The following is a 17111-nucleotide window of genomic DNA, read 5'->3' on the forward strand; positions in this document are numbered from 1 at the left end:
AGTAATATTTGCATGTTCTTGAATGGGTGTGGCTATTTTAAGGCGTTCAAATACGTGTGATGATCTGAAGTGGGTGTGGTCATGGATGGTTGTGATTACCTGAAGTTGGTGACTTGCTCCTCTCTAGGTCCAAAGACACCTGATTATCAGAAAGCTCCGTAAGGCCTGCCATGGAGGAACATATAAGGCACAGTGAGAGGAAGCAGTTCACTATAATCACTGGGTTCCACTGTCATCAAACACATCTGCATGCATCAAACCACCACAACGAACAATGTGGTTTGAGACACCATCATGATCCTGGAGCGATACAAGGAAGATATTTATACATCTTCGTATAATGATATTTAAATGATAAGCTTATATATGCACACCATGATGTAGTTGTTCTACTTTGATGTGAACCACTGACATAAGATTAATACCTCCAGAATCAAACATGTGCACCAAAACCACCAACAATTTCATGCATGTGTGTGTGTTTGTGTGCAAGAGAAAGATGTTACTGAAGGCACAGCGCGGAAAAAACATGGTAAGGCCTGCACTGCAGCAATATCAATTTCATTGAATAGTCAAATTTTTTTGTATTTCAAATGCAGTGAAAGCCTCATTTTCACAAATAAGACAAAATCCATTGGCAGAGTATGCTTTATATTCTGAATCTTTGGGCCATTCAGTTCATTTGAAACATGTCAGTTTTAAAAGAAGTGTTTTGAATTCTTAAGTCACTTACAATGTTTCAATGTTTTTAAAATATCCTTTAAGCGAATATGACATTATTAATGTTTTTAAAAATAAATGTTCTTCCACAGTTCTTTTTTAGTGTTTTTGTCATTATGCATGATTTATTTATTAATAGTGACTTTTATACAGGGTGAGAATTGGTTCATTACACAAACCTTTGGCACAAATCAATAAAACACTTAGCAAGGAGACAATCAAAGATTGTGACTGTATGTTTGGATGTGTGCAGTCTAAATTACTCTGGATAATAATTCTATTTTATACTGAATATGTGATGGTATGGTAATTTCATCTTTGCTAAACTTCGACAAAGCAAATAATATTTTGATGACATGCCATTGTCTTTGCTTTGCCTCCTTGCTGCTGTGCTGCCCCCATTGGTATTTCACTGGAGACGTGACTTACTCTGGTAGGAAGTACGGATCCGTTTCTTTGAATCTGAATAAAAGTTAGACAGGCCGCGCATGCAAAAGTCTGCAACAGCGCCCCCATGCCCCAGCACCGCCACCCACCAGAGGAGAGATGGAGCGAGGGAGGAAAAGAGGAGGAGAGAAGAACAAAACAGGCTCAGAGTGACAAATCCGCGTGTGACCGCAATCCAGGCAAGACCCAGTGTGTTGAAGAAGAAAGTGAAGGAATGAAAGTAGAAAAATGACGCCTAACCTCTTGTGTTTTCTTATTTCTTCCAGAAAACAACAACAAACAAGGCAGAAAACAGAGCTAAAGAGAATGAAAATAATAACTTTTGGGGGATTAGGAATCACTGTCAAGAGTGGCACTGAATGCGTACAAACAAATAAATCAACAAAACAAACAGAAATATTAACATAAATCAAACTGGTTCCTCTCATTTCAAATGTAAATTAGTAGGTGTATTTATATGTATGAGTATAAGGAAGGGATTAATTTCGGAGATGATGCCCTGGCTAAATTAAATACATCTGACAGCAGACAGATTTTATGAGGTCATTGGCAGTCACTACAATTATAAGGTTTAGTAAGACAGTATTGTATCAAGCCAGACTGACATTCTGTGACTTATTTTAAGATATATTATTATTATTATTATAATCATTATTGATTCATTTTAATTTCAGTGTAGTCCCTTTATTAATCTGGGGTCGCCACAGCAGAATCAGCCAGCAACTTATCCACCATATGTTTTATGCCGCGGATGCCCTTCACGCCGCAACCCATCACAGATTATTATTATTATATTTTTAAAAAATTATGATTTATGATGATTATTATTATTAATACTATTTATATTATCATTATATATTTTTAATTGTATTTATTATTAATATTGTTACTATTGTTCTGTATGTATTTTAAATTGTATATATTATTATTATGGGGGACGCGGTGGTGCAGTAGGTAGTGTTGTCGCCTTACAGCAAGAAGGTCGCTGGTTCGAGGGTCGGCTGGGTCAGTTGCCATTTTTGTGTTTACATGTTCTCCCTGTGTTCCCGTGGGTTTTCTCTGGGTGCCTCTGTTCCCCCGACAAGTCCGAAGACATGTGGTATAGGTGAATTGGGTAAGTAATTATACATAAGTAATTATACATAGTGTATGTGTGATGTGAATGAGAGTGTTTGGGTGTTTCCCAATGATGGGCTGCAGCTGGAAAGGCATTCGAGGCATGAAACATATGCTGGATAAGTGGGTGGTTTATTCCGCTGTGGCGTACCCAGATTAATAAAGGAATTAAGAGAAAAGAAAATGAATAAATATTATTATTATTATTATTATTATTATATACTTTTTCAATTATATATATATATATATATATATATATATATATATATATATATATATTACCATCATTATTATATGTAAACATTTCATATTTTGAATGAGTATATTTTACAATAATAATCAAAAACATTTACAAATAATAATAGAAACATTTAAAATTTAAAATGACTGGATGTGCAGTACTTTAAATGTAATTCTGAAGTTTCTCTAAATTTAAATATAATATGCAATAATAAAAAAAATTATAATACAAACATTCTAACAAGTGGATTAAGACTTTTGGATCTCTTTCGGATAAAACTAAATAGACTAAACAACAAATAATAGAATGAAACCTAATATAAGGAAAATCAATTAAGGAATGAAATCTGAGGGGGACTTTTGTCCTTTCAGGCTCTCAGAAGAGAACACTAAAAGAGCGCACAAAACGTCTATACATACACACTGGCCTGAGTGTGTGGGTGAGCGTCAAGACGTCCTCTTTTTTCAAGAGCTTACATAAGCTACGGATCAAAATCACTCTTCGACCGCACTGAACGACCTTTCTGCCCACCTCTGCATCTCCATGTCGGCTCAAAGCCTCTCAGTTTCTAAAGATACGGCTGCCTGAACAAGAGCATGGAGAGCGACTGCTTTGAAGTGAAGAGCCAGCATGGCCGCCTCCCCGCAGCTTCCTTTTGAAGGAGCGCTATGAAAACAGATCTTCATCTCCAGCTCTCACTTATGACATCTCCTTTCTGTGGATGGCCCGTGTTAGCGTGTGTGTGTGTGTGTGAGAGAGCAGTTGGGGTAGGAGGATAGAGGAGGGCAGGTAGATCTGGATTAGTAACAGGGAGTCCGTATGGCAGTTTACGCTGTGTTCTCTGTTAGGTGTCGTGCTCAGGCAAAGACCAACAGCAACAGAGATATGACAGACGACATGCAGAAAAGGCAACCATGAATGCAGTATGTCCCATGCAGTTAAAGAGAGGGACTGTGTGTGTGTTTGTGTGTTTAACAGAAAATAGACAGAATATTTACAGGCAAGGACAGACGTTTGACAGCTTGTGATTCACAAAGTTTGTTGCTTATAGCTAAAATGCTAAGCATGTTTGCAGATGCATGCCAGTGATGTTTGTGTTAGCTATCTTACTGCTTCGTTACAGGGAGAACATTGCATGTGAATATGTGTGAGCTTCATTGTGCGTGTGTACCTGATGTGGACTGCCGGTTTTTGCGAGGAGAGCGTGTTAGTCTCTGGAAAGGGTCGGCAGATCCGTATAGCTCAAGGGTGCTCATACACAGCAGAATGGTTTTCTGCAGGTAGTCCACAACTGCCAAGCCATTGCAATTACCTAGAGCCAGCCTGTGGAAACAAAAACACACACACACACACACACACACAGTGATCACACTCATCTATATTTCACAAAGTGTCAGTTATACAAGACTTTATTATAGCCTATACCTGGCAAGAACAGTCTTCACAAGAACACAAGTATATTCTCTGCATTTTTAGAATTGAGAAACAGCCCATATCAATAAATCAAAGTCATTAAAATTTGTTCACCCAAAAATTTAAATTTACTCTCCCTTGTGTGGTTCCAAACTGGTTTGACTTTCTTTCGTTAAACACAGAATAAGGTATTTGGGAAAAAAGCTGGAAGTCCATAACCATTGACTTTCATACTATATGTTTTCCTACTATAGAAGTCAATGGTGGTTTCCAGCTTTCTTCAAAATATCTTCTTTGATGTTCCACAAAACTTGAGGGTGAGTAAACAGTAAAAACATTTTCATTGTTTGGGTGAGCCTAAATGAAATTAAGTGTGCTGGTACATTTAATCAACTGGAGTGAATTTGTCTTTTAATAATGCTTTAGTGATTAAAGTTTCTTGTGGTAGTGAGAGGATTAAAACATGATGACAGCAACTAAAAGAGGATTTTGAGAAATTATGATTTCACATATTTAATCAAAACTCTCAAATACCACATGAGCTGAAGTATTAACAATTACACACAAGAAGTTTGGATGATGGCAAAATCAATTACATTCAACATCGTGGGGCTGATATTGTCAAAACTCTCAATTTTAGAGACCACAGAATGCTGTTTGATAACCATACTCATATAATATTACATATCAGTGGTATTGTCATGGTACAGTTGAATGGTAATACCATAGTAATTATTAGCAGGGAAAAGTAGAAGAAAGAATAGCTCTTACTATTGGATAAAAGAAATTAATGACATAAAAGAGGATAAGCCACTTACAGTCCATAGGCAGAATTTAAATCCAGGCAGGTGATTTGTTGTGGCGGCTCTCCGTCAACCCATAATAACTGAACCACCAGCTCCGCCTGGTATCCAGGAGGCATTCGGATCATGCGATCTTTAACCCTTAAAAAGTAAGCATTCAAATTCAGTTTTTCAGTAGAATTTTATTATTTTACTTTGATTTATTCTACTGCTGTCTCCATTGTATCATCCAGTATCATCTAATCTAATTTTGAAGGCAGCACCTTTCCAGAGGTCATATTTGTAATCCATGTATGTCATTGAGGATGCCTTTTTTTAAAGAAAAATACCCATAACAAAAAAATTACAGTAATTTCTTTCTTACATTGTTGTGTAATTGTTTATTTTCTTAAATGAGACAAACATATGCAGCCAAGATATGCAACCTCCAGAGGGCATGACTTTTGAAATAAGACAGTAAATTCCTACACAGTAACAATTTTGGTCACACTTTATTTTAAAGTACAATTCTCGCTTTTAATAAACCATTAACAACATTTTTGTTCAATAAACTCACAATTTGCTGCTCATTAATAGTTATTAAGGTAGATTTAGGCATTGGGAAGGATTAGGGACATAGAATAAGATCATGCAAAATATGTACTTTAATAAACAGTCAATATCTTAATAATAGGAAGGTAATTAACCAGTAGGTAATAGTGAGAATTAGTCCCTGCATGTGATTATTTTAAGGTAAAATTCTTGCTTTTAATAAACCAATACCTACATGTTTGCTCAATAAACTCACAATTAGTACTAAAGAGCAGATTTTTATATTGTTGCGTAAATGTGATGTAATAACAAAATTCAAAGTCTGACTTGACACAACATGCACACTTTGCAATCATAAAATATGAGCATTTAAGTGCGATCTTACTTGTGATATTTGTCATACAACAGTTATAAATCAAACAAGAATTTACTATTGAGTAATACAGTATTTCAGATACAATATGAACTGTTTTTATTTTATTAAAAATAGTTTTACTGACTTGAGGCAAGGGATGCTGTCCCGTACACTGTCTGGTGTGTTGCTGCGGGGACTTGGAGGCTGAGGTTGAGGTGAGTGACCACTGGGGTCGGAAAAACATGGAGTGTTTTCTGTATCTGATGGTGAAATGACGTCCTCCATCTCACACTGCAGCCGCAACTCTAGAGACTTTAATAGATTACAAGCACAAATACAACAGAAAGGCCATCAAAATAACAGCATGTACTGAAACCCCTGAACAGGGTAATATGTATAAATAATGTCAAAATCAGAGATTATTATGTCAGCAGATCAAGTGAAAACTGATCAGAAAGTGTTGTGCTCTGTGTTGGCATAAAAGGAAAGATGTATAATAGAATAACATAAGAAGCGTGAAATGACGTTACTGAATACGTATGTTGTGTGTATTGTGTGTATGCGTAGGTATATATTTTTAAAATAAGATACAGTTAAGTAAATATCACAACATGCTATTCCCAAATTTAAGCATTTAAGTCCAATCTCAATTGTGATATTTGTCCTACAACCGTTACATATCAAACAATAATTTAAAATTGAGTGAGTTATATTTCAGATAAAATATGATCTGTATAAAATCAAATGCTGGATTTAAACTCCTGAATCAATATTGGAGTTACTTTTGCACGCTGTAGGTGGATGACACCATGGCTGAAGTATTTCTGTTAGACAGGTATTGTTATGTCTTAAAACTATTTTAGTCTCCGAAAGCTGATGTAGATTGTGTTGTGCTATGAATGGGTTATATACATAAAAGTGTTGTTTTCAGTTTCATTAGGGAACTTTTATAGCATCAATAAAGTAGGTTTTTACAAACAAAACATCAGTAACAAAGGAGGTCAAAAATGTCAAACATCAGTAAATAGCGCTATTCCACCTAGCCTGCTTTACTGAGCTGAAGTTGGTTTTATATTCACATTGGTTCATTTCTGAACAATGACAGCCTGTGAGGCACTTTTTATGTTGTTTACCGTGCTACTCTTAATATTCGGTCTGAAATAGCATGTTAGTGTGACTTAGTAATGAGTGTAATTTCAGCATGCCAACCACTAACTACATTTCTAACTGGCGAATGACATGAACGAGTGGGTTGTCTGCTGTCATGTCGCTGTGTGTGCATTCGCGAATTCAGGAGGCGTGGCTTTGAAACGCAGTCTCTCCCTTGCTGTCCAAAGATAATATGCTAACCGTTTAGCATTTTGGCAGATCACCTACTACACCTTTAATTCCAAACAAAGCTGGGGGAACATCACAAAGTAACACTGTGGCTTTTCATTCCTGACTGAATCTGGGATTTGCAACTAATAAAATGAGCCAATGAGCCTGATTTGGTTGGGGGCTCATCCCAGATAAAACGATCCTCAAAGGACACTAAATTATCTTAAATTGAGCTGAAAAGTTCAAACTGGTGTGGTTATCTTTACAATTGAATTGGTGGAAAACAAAATTCATTAATTCATTTGTATCGCGTCAGCATAGTTTGAGTTAGTATTTCAGGATTGGTAATGTAGTATTTTTGATTGGTGGTTCATTATGGAAGCCTTCACTTTAATCAACTGGTTTGAATGAATCATTTGAATTATTATTCAAGTCAGAATTCTTTAAGACAGAGACTTACTACCACCTACGGTAAAGTCAAAACCAGCTAAGGTATCAGCACAAAAAACAGGCTTAGTTATTATCGTTTAAAAACATACCAAAAATACAGATATATATATAGAGATGTATGGCACATTCTACCAGAAACACGTGACAAAGCCTGACCTTTAAGCCTGTTCTCCTTTAAGAAATCATACAAAAACAAGCATAAAATCACATAATTCAATGATGATCTGATGAGTTATAGCCTTAAACGTGGATTGCACGCAGTTTATGTCACATTTCAGACAGACACATGGGGACAATTGTAAAGTAGTATTTGTTTGTGGAATTTATTTATAATAAACGATAACAACTTAAACTACTGCTATTGTATGTCTGAAGTTTTTTTTTTTTTACTAACAGTTTTTAGCATAACAAAACTATTAAAGCTGTATGTTCAATTGGGCTGAGGACAGAGCTAATGAAAGGGTTAGTAAGTTTGTAATGCTTTTTAATAAAGAACAACAATCTGAGAACCTAACTAATGACATATTACTTTACAGAACAACTCACAGAAATCAGCCATCAGTCCGAATTAGAATAGTTTTTTGATGAAATACTTTTTATTCAATGTATTTAAGTTTTCATTTCAAGGACAGATAATGCACCTTTCTGGTAGAATGCCCCCCATGTTAAAAGTGACATTCTTTCTAACTTTTTCACACAAATGTTTGGTTGTTTCAACTTCAAATTAAATTCAGGTAAAATATGTAAAAACCTAACGGTTGGGTTAATAGTTGAAATAAATATTTTTTAAACCCAACGGTTGGTGCATATCTTAACTCAAATTTCTGTTGAAAACAACCTATTCTTTATTTTAGCTAAACACAAAAAAAAGACACTTGTTTGCTCCGCTCACCGTGATGATGGTATTGGCGTCATGCTTGCTGAAGCGGTACAGGATGACATGTGCACTGATGCCGACGACACAAAAGATACGGCTCTGTGGGCACCAGCTGATCATCTGAACGGCGTACGGATCTTCCTCCACAAGATCAGCACTACGTCCCATATCGCCAGTCTTAGGCTTCTCAAACACCTTTGACGTCTTCAGCTTATACAGCATCTGAAGTGTGACTGACAGAGATGGAGATTATCACCTCATTACATTTTATTAGTGAATGTGATGCACAGGATGTTAAAATGGAAACAATGTTTTAAAGGAAACATTCCATGTCAAGTGCAAATTCATCAGCAGCATTTAAAGGTGACATTGTGATAATTACTACACACATTAGTGTCTCCAATTTGTGTCATCATTTATGATTACCTTTCTGTTGCAAAATGCAAAAGACATTCTAAAAATGTTTCAGTTCCATTTGAATTCCTTTATATCGTAAAAATAAAATGGGAACAGAAATGGTTTGTTACCAATGGTTCTTCTACATGTTTATTCCTTCATTTATTTTTTTACTTCGGCTTAGTCCTTAATTTATCACAGCGGAAGGAACCACATATTACTCTGGCATATGCCCTTCCAGCCACAACACAGTACTGGGAGTTCTACATATTCTATAGCAAAAACAAAAATGTCAAACAGAATTAGGCAACAAAATGAGAGTGCTTTGTTGGTTGAATGACTGTAGGTTCAATTTTCTGCTACAAACTCAATTTCAACTGATCCTTCCTTTCCCAACTGGTGGATTTTGGTCATTTGGTTACATATTCAACAATTACCTGTAACCCAGAACACCCTTTTTTTAGTGGTTTCAGGTAAACGTCATATATTGGCACCAGAAAAGAGTTCAAATTATCAAGGCGAAATCAAACGAACCAGAGTACACACAAAGTGCTAGAGTAAAAGAGCTCTAAAGTCTGGGACACACCAGCGCAATAGTCAGCCATTGGGCAGCGTACATACAGTCAGGGCCATAAATATTTGGACATCAACACAATTCCTAAATGTTTGGCTCTATACACCAACACACAAACAATATCCAAACATTAAAAAGTGAAAGCTTGATTTATGATTATCATTCTGTCTCATTACTTTTGGTCCCTTAACAAGCGGGAGGCACATATGCAAAGTTATAGTTCCTACAACGTTGACCTGATTTGGATGTAAATACCCTCAACTTAAAGCTGACAATCTGCAGTTAAAGCATGTCTAGTTTGTTTAATTTCAAATCCATTGTATAGTGTATAGAGCCAAAATGTTAGAAATATGTAGATGTCCCAATATTTAATGACCTGACTGTGTTTGTGTGTGTGTGCGTAAATTACACCCTAAATGCATTCTGCTGCGCTTAACATGCACTGAACCAGGAATATTTATTATTTGCAGTTGTTATTTGATCATTGGATGTTCATTTTGGTCATTTACTTTGCATTTACATTAATTAATTTAGCAGACACTTTAATCCAAAGTGACTTACAAATGAGTAACACAGCACAATCCCCATAAAGAAGTAAATAATCACGAGAAGAACCATTATTACAAAGCTGCAGACGTTGTTTAAAAAAAAAAATACATATGAAGGAGAACTTTAGAAAAACAGAAAAAGTAGAGAGTTTTTTTTTTAAAGCAAGACATATTTTGCTTTGAATTATACAAATGAAAAATCCTATGGCAAAGCATCAATAGATAATATTCATCTGAAATGAAGCAGTGATGAGAAAGTGTGGGATGGAAACAGCATGAGGCTGAAAGAGAAGCACAAGCTCTTCAAAGCTAAGACACTTACTCGCTGTGGCATCCCAAAACTTTATCGATCCGTCTGCATGTCTGTGGGGGACAACAAAAAGGAAAGACAAAGAGTGATCGCATGAGCGAATGAGTTTGTGTGTTAAACCTCTTACGAGGAAGCAAGCAGCGAAGGCTTCGGAAACAGGAGGGAAAAGAGGAAGAGAGAACAACCCACAGGGTCAATAGCGCTATTGAATTAAAGTGGAGAAGTGCAAAAGATTTGCCACTGAGAGCCAAGGAGAAGGGCACATTTTAGACATTATTGATTTTAAGTGAAAATAAATGCAATCAATGTATGCTTTAAAACAAAAACGAAATCAATCCACAGTTTTCAAGCAAATAAAAATACGATAAATGACCTCCATATATGGGTGGAAACTTTACTTTTTGAGCCAGGGGTGTCAAACTTTTTTAGGTGAGAAGCATCACCTTGTGTAGGATGATTTATTATTATTATTATTGTTGTTATTATTATTATTGTTGTTATTATTATTATTATTATTATTATTATTATTATTATTATTATTATTATTATTATTATTATTATTATTATTATTATTATTATTATTATTATTATTATGAAGTCAGAAAAAAAGATCATGTTTTTAAAGCTTAGATGAAACTAATGTGAACACATTTTTATACAAATAAATTTTTTTAATGCCTTTAGATTAAATAAACATGAAATCATAACAACATCAATATAATACTGAAATCAGTATTTTAGCCAGTAAGGCAAGGCAAACTTTATTTATAGAGCACAATTTTGTCCAACCATAGTTGATCCAAAGTGCTTTACAATGAGATAAAATATTAAGGAAAAAATAAAAATAAAACTTGTATTAAAAATGTAAGAAAAGGAAATATATATGTATATATGTGATACTAAAATACAGTATAGAAATTACATGTATGAGGCACTCAAAGGCAAGGGAGTAAAAATATGTCTTCAGGTTACATTTAAGAGTATCCAAGGATGGAGAAATCCTTCACTGTTCCATAGCCTTGGGGCTGCAACACAGAAAGATCACCTATTGATTTGCAGCGAGACCGAGGGATCGACAAAAGAAATTGATCATGGGACCTTATGGTCATGGGATCATGGGAGTATTTTAACAAACACCCATTATTTATATATCTAAAAATAATTTATTGGAGACACATGACTAGATTTTAACTTGATTAATCTTAGTTAATGTATTTACATTAACAAACAAATGGTAATACATTTATTACAGTATTTATTCATCCTTGTTAATGTTAATTAATGTTATTTAAGTTAAATAACGTTAGTTCATGTTAACTCGCTGTGCAATTGCTAATGTTAAAAAGAACACACTCAGAAATAATAATGCATTAGTTAATGTTGAACTATGATTAATAAATGCTTTACAATATTTTTCATACTTAAATAAATGAACTAACATTAACTAATAGACCACTATTCCAAAGTGTGACAGTTTAAACAGTATATATGTACATTTAAGTCAAAATTATTAGCCCCCCTGTTAATTTTTTTCCCCAATTTCTGTTTAACGGAGAGAGGATTTTTTTTCAACACATTTCTAAACATAATAGTTTTAATATCTTATTTCTAATAACTGATTTATTTTATCTTTGCCATGATGACAGTAAATAATATTTTGCTAGATAATATTTAACACCCTTCTATACAGCTTAAAGTGACATTTAAATGCTTAACTAGGTTAATTGAACTAACTAGAGGGGTTAGGGTAATTAGGCAAGTTTTTGTATAATGATGGTTTGTTCTGCAGACTATTGAACAAATACAGCTTAAAGGGGCTAATAATTTTGACCTTAAAATGTTTTTTTTTTTTTTAACTGCTTTTATTTTAGCTGAAATAAAACAAATAAGACTTTCTCCAGAAGAAAAAAATGTCCTGAATCTGTTAACCATCATTTTGGAAATATTTAAAAAAGAAAAAAAAGATCAAAGGGGGGCTGATAATTCTGACTTCAAATGTATGATTATCAACTCAAACCAAATGACTGAATCAGTGCTGTTCGTCATTTTAGTACTCCTATGCAATTAATCTTTGTAATTTTTAGCCAGACAAAGCAAAAATCTTCTGAATATTTAGCTGTTATCTATTTATTTTTATTGTATTTATTTATACAGGGACAATCTACAACACGCCATATGACAAGACACAATATACACTTACAGTACAATATATACAATACAATAAAATAAAAAAATTAAAAAAATCAGTGGTTGCATATTTGATTTTCTTTAAGCCGAAGGACAGTTTAAAAATGATTAAAAGTGTCTCTCTCTAATATGCACTGGTGTATTATTCCATCTTTCAGCTGCTCTGACTGAAAAATTGATTGTCCAAAAACAGTTCTCTTCAGTTTCACTAAACAATCCCCACTAACCGATGACCTAGTCTGTCTTATATTGTCCTTGCAGACAACCACACATTGTTTGAGAGGTGGTGGTGCAAATATTCTATACATTAAACACACATCAGCATAAAATAAGAAATTGTCAAATGTTAGTATGTGTTCAAAACAGTTACCGTAATGATAACTCATTGGCTTTTTAGCCAACATTTTTACAGTTTGTTTATAAATAATAATGGTTTTAATGTTGTAATGTTCGTGTGGGACCAGCTTGTATCATAATAAGATAAATGAGAGAAAATCATTGTATTCATAAAAAGTTTAGCAGCAGCCATAGGTAACTGATGCTTGATATTTCTATAAATCCTTAGGCTTGTTCTAGCACTTTGGAAACCTTCGTAATGTGTTTTTTTAATATTTGAATTAGAGTCTATAATCATACCTAAATATTTTAAATGATAAACAATATTTACATTGAGGGTGTGACATGAACGTGTGTTTCTGACATGTTTTGCTAAATCAGTTTGTAATGCACATACTTCCAAATGTTTTGAGTCAGTGTGATATTTCATAAATAAATTAATACTGTTTAATTCATCAGGAACTAACTTGAAGAAAATGTCAAATGTTTTTATTTTTGTTTTTTAGATAAATTATTTAGATAACTTGTATTCTTTTTAGCCTCCTATTTATAAAATAATTCAACTTATAAAATCAGCTTATAGGACTTTTTCACATACCACAAACTTGAATTTTAAGTGCTAAGTTGTACACATGCTGAAATTTAGCTTTTTAGCCATAGTTAAGGATTAAAAACAAAGCACACACAGATTGACTCACCCTGTGATGATAATCTCTGGATATGTCTGTGAACCGACTGTCCATGTGCCACCACTGACTGGCCATTCCTGAACAACATCACACAAACAATAATAAGAAACACATTTTTTTAACAACTCCAAAAATAAATAAATTAATTAATTAATTAATTAATTAATAAGACTGCCATGCCAAAGAAAAGATGCAAAACACACAGATAATTTACAGCGTTCAGCATATATGAGTACACCCCTCACAAATCATTCATTTAAATGAATATTTTCTATAGGATGCTTTACAATATTATATTTGTGCATATACATTAGTTTTGTCAGTACTGAAGCCAAATCTGGAGCTAATCGAACAAAATTACTTACACTATTGGTTCAAAAATCAGTAGCCCAAATTTATATGTGAGGGAAAATATTAAAAAACATTTTTTAAAATAGCAAAGATCAAGAGAAACAAAAAATACATCCAATTTTGATTAAATGTTGTAGTTTGTCATTTTTTTTTTTGCAATATTTTCATTGAGTTTAAATGTAATATATTTCCATTTCTGAAGATGTTCTGTGATTAAACTATTATTTGAATAAATATATCTGTTTAATAAATTTGTTTTGTTTAAATGCAGCAATATATATTAACCATATTCACTGAGAAATGGACACAAATATTTATTTTCAAATGGGGTGTACTCATTTATGCTGAGCACTGTAACATCTTTAACAAGTCAATTTGCAGATTAGCGAACAACTGTGACAAACCTTGTGGCTGTAGCCAGTCTTTTTATGTTTGGCTCCTATAGAGTAAAGCACTGGGATGATGTCAGGAGGACAGTCGGCAAAGTAAGCCGTACATGTGACCGGAGACTCATGGACGTCCATAGGGTAAGGGTTCTCAAAGATAGGAAAACTGAAACAGAGAAACACTTTAACTAGCAAACATTCTTAAATCAGGAGATTTCTCTCTGTTATTTACAATAACTAGTGCTAACATAACCGACCTTTTACCCAAATAATTATGCCTAATAATTAATAAACACATAATAATAATAATAATAATAATAATAATAATAATAATAATAATAATAATAATAATAATAATAATTATTATTATTATTATTAAAAATAATGGTCATAATACTATTATTTTTAATAAATAGTATTATATTTATATTATATTTATATAATTATTTATTTATTTATATCAACTGCATAAATGTTGGTAAGTTAATAATAATAATAATAATAATAATAATAATAATAATAATAATGTGACAATAATTGTTATTATTATTAATACATGTAAGTTCTAGTGTCTTTTATCATATTGATATTGGGCTGTAAGGAAATCATATGACAAAAAAATCATGACAACAAATGTTTTTATCTCACTGTAAGGTTTAATTGAACATTTTTAGTACGTTGGATTGATTTAAAGTTGAGATGACTAGAAAATTTTATTTGATTTAACTAAATTTAAGACAGTAAGATTTTTTTAATAAGTAATAAGCTCAAGTTTGTGTTCCAGTGGTTTTACCACATTTTTCAGTGTCTCTATGCTAAAATCAATGAAAAATACACAGTACAACCCTGAGAGTTTTGACTACATGACACCTTATTTACTTATAATATGCTTTTAATGAAGATGAACCAATGAGTCATATCACTTTTAATAAAATGCACTTTAAAGTTCAAGTTTTAATGAAACGTCTGGATGATTGTCTGCATCTGAGTTTGTCTTGTCTGAGTGCAGCAGTTTGTGTGTTTCTTTACTGCGTCCTTGTAAAGAAACAGCCTTAAAGCAAAGAAAAACATTTAATGTCAAACTGGCAATGTCTCTATGGCAGGGGTGTTATTTAAAAAGTGACAAACAGCCAGTCGGTGCCCATGTGCGAGTGTCAGGCTGACCTTGGCTTTTCTTCTTTGATAATGACTCACTTGATGGATGTTTATGAGTGACAACTCCAATGATATTTACCCTTAACCAATAAATACTCCCCCACACACACTCAGATTTAAACCCTTTTCCACAGAGCATCTTTCAGTCACGCACACACACACACACACCACACACATCCACAATATTTATTGGGTGTTGAGCGATGTTGCCTCTGGTGGAAGTACAAGTGTGAGGTGTTGTTGGAGTACATCACATCGAGTTACATCATTCAGACACACACAAGGCAGAATGTGTGAGTGTGATAGTGGAAAGAAGAAGAAGAGATTGCTCACTTGCTCTGGGTCAGATCGACCACAACAAAATCTTTCTCCAGCAAAACCACCACTGCATACGGCTCCTGGACCTCTGTCAACACAAACACAACAAATCCAAATAAATAAAGACTACATAATACTGGATTCTATTTACATTAGTTAATTTAAAGGAGACGTGTGTATGTCTAACACTGGAGATTTAAACTTTCACTGTAAAGGCCAAAACTATGGCAGAAATTAATTTTTTTTTGGCTAAAGTAAAAAAAATATACAGATATTTAAAAATATATAAAGAGAGACATTTTTTTACATACTATTTTAGTTTGTGTGTTAAGATACAATTTTAGGTAAAGCATTTGTTGACTCTACTGCACACATTAGGATAGATCTTTAAAAAATATTGAACTGTTTTTCTTTTCTTAGAATGGTTTAACTTAAAGTGCTGTAAAAAAAAATTGGGGAAATTTTTTTAAGGTACTTAATGATATGTTGCCATACAGCAACAATGTCCAACAGTGGATCTGACTTTGTAAAAGTTATAAGAAATTGTTATAAGAAAGTTATAAGAAATTGTAAAAGTTATAGGTATTAATTTTGTTGTTTGAAATGTTGTTTGTTTTAATTGAATTGGTGTTGCAGTATTGCAAGCTTTAACACAGAACTTATAAATGACACCTTACTTTCCAACAACTTTTATTCCAACAGCTTTTATTTATTCCATTATTTTTGCTGAATATTATGGAAAACAAGCATAATATTATATTATCATGTATACAACACACAGTAGGTATAAATTTAAAGCTAAAAGTGTTTATATATTATACTATATACACTATACTATACCTGAACTGTCACCATCACTGCTTTTATCAAATGTCCAATCTGCATCTTTCTCATGGTCACTAAAACCCTTCTTATCTTCACTTTCATCTGCAGGACGATTCATTTATATCCTTTTCTTCTCTCACTTACCATAGAACATAATGGTCTTCACTAATACAATGTTCTCTGTATTTGAATCCAATCAAAAGTAATGCCATTAAAATTTGATTTGATCCATAATTCAAATTCCATAAGCATATAACTAATAAACATTATATTACTAGCATTAATGTTGTTTCTGTTACAACTTAAAAGATCACAGCTGATCTTGCTAGCTAGCTAACTTATTGCTATATTGCACATTCCAGTATTGCACAGTGATGCCATTTTTGCTAACACATACATTTGATCGATTTACAAAAAACTAATTTGATAAAAACTTTTTTTTTTTTGGAGTTGGAAAAATATCACCATAACTTACTGGAGGTGATGTTTCAGATTTTTTGGTGGATCTGACATGAGTTTATCCTGTTTTATTGACATTTTCATTTGCATTCAGCAACTACTCATAATAAACACCATGTCTGTCAGAAATCGCACCACAGAAAAAACACTGCAAAAGCACATCATTTATTAAACCAAGGTCTTCTCTTTCCAACAACAACAAAAAAAGGTCTTAAAGAATCAGTGACATGGAAATTAACATAAATATGTGGTAGACAAGGCAGTAAAACATCCTACATCAAGAGTCACATGTTTAATGAAAATG

At 33.3% G+C, this 17111-nt stretch overlaps 1 protein-coding gene across 29 annotated transcripts in view; it reads right to left on the bottom strand.

Moving 5' to 3' along the window:
- stxbp5l (syntaxin binding protein 5L) overlaps positions 1-17111 on the bottom strand; it is a 235801-nt gene that overhangs the window by 49677 nt on the left and 169013 nt on the right. For 14 of the 29 annotated variants that reach the window (XM_021478740.3, XM_073912156.1, XM_009304754.5 and 11 more), the window contains 9 exon segments: positions 15539-15611; positions 14069-14216; positions 13323-13390; positions 10114-10154; positions 8289-8506; positions 5772-5938; positions 4756-4881; positions 3696-3847; positions 100-165 (listed from right to left, as the gene is read on the bottom strand). In XM_021478740.3, the coding sequence (XP_021334415.1) occupies positions 100-165; positions 3696-3847; positions 4756-4881; positions 5772-5938; positions 8289-8506; positions 10114-10154; positions 13323-13390; positions 14069-14216; positions 15539-15611 (1059 nt within the window). 29 annotated transcript variants of the gene reach the window in all.

Source organism: Danio rerio, chromosome 9 (assembly GCF_049306965.1).
Source record: "Danio rerio strain Tuebingen ecotype United States chromosome 9, GRCz12tu, whole genome shotgun sequence".
Lineage (NCBI taxonomy): Eukaryota > Metazoa > Chordata > Actinopteri > Cypriniformes > Danionidae > Danio > Danio rerio.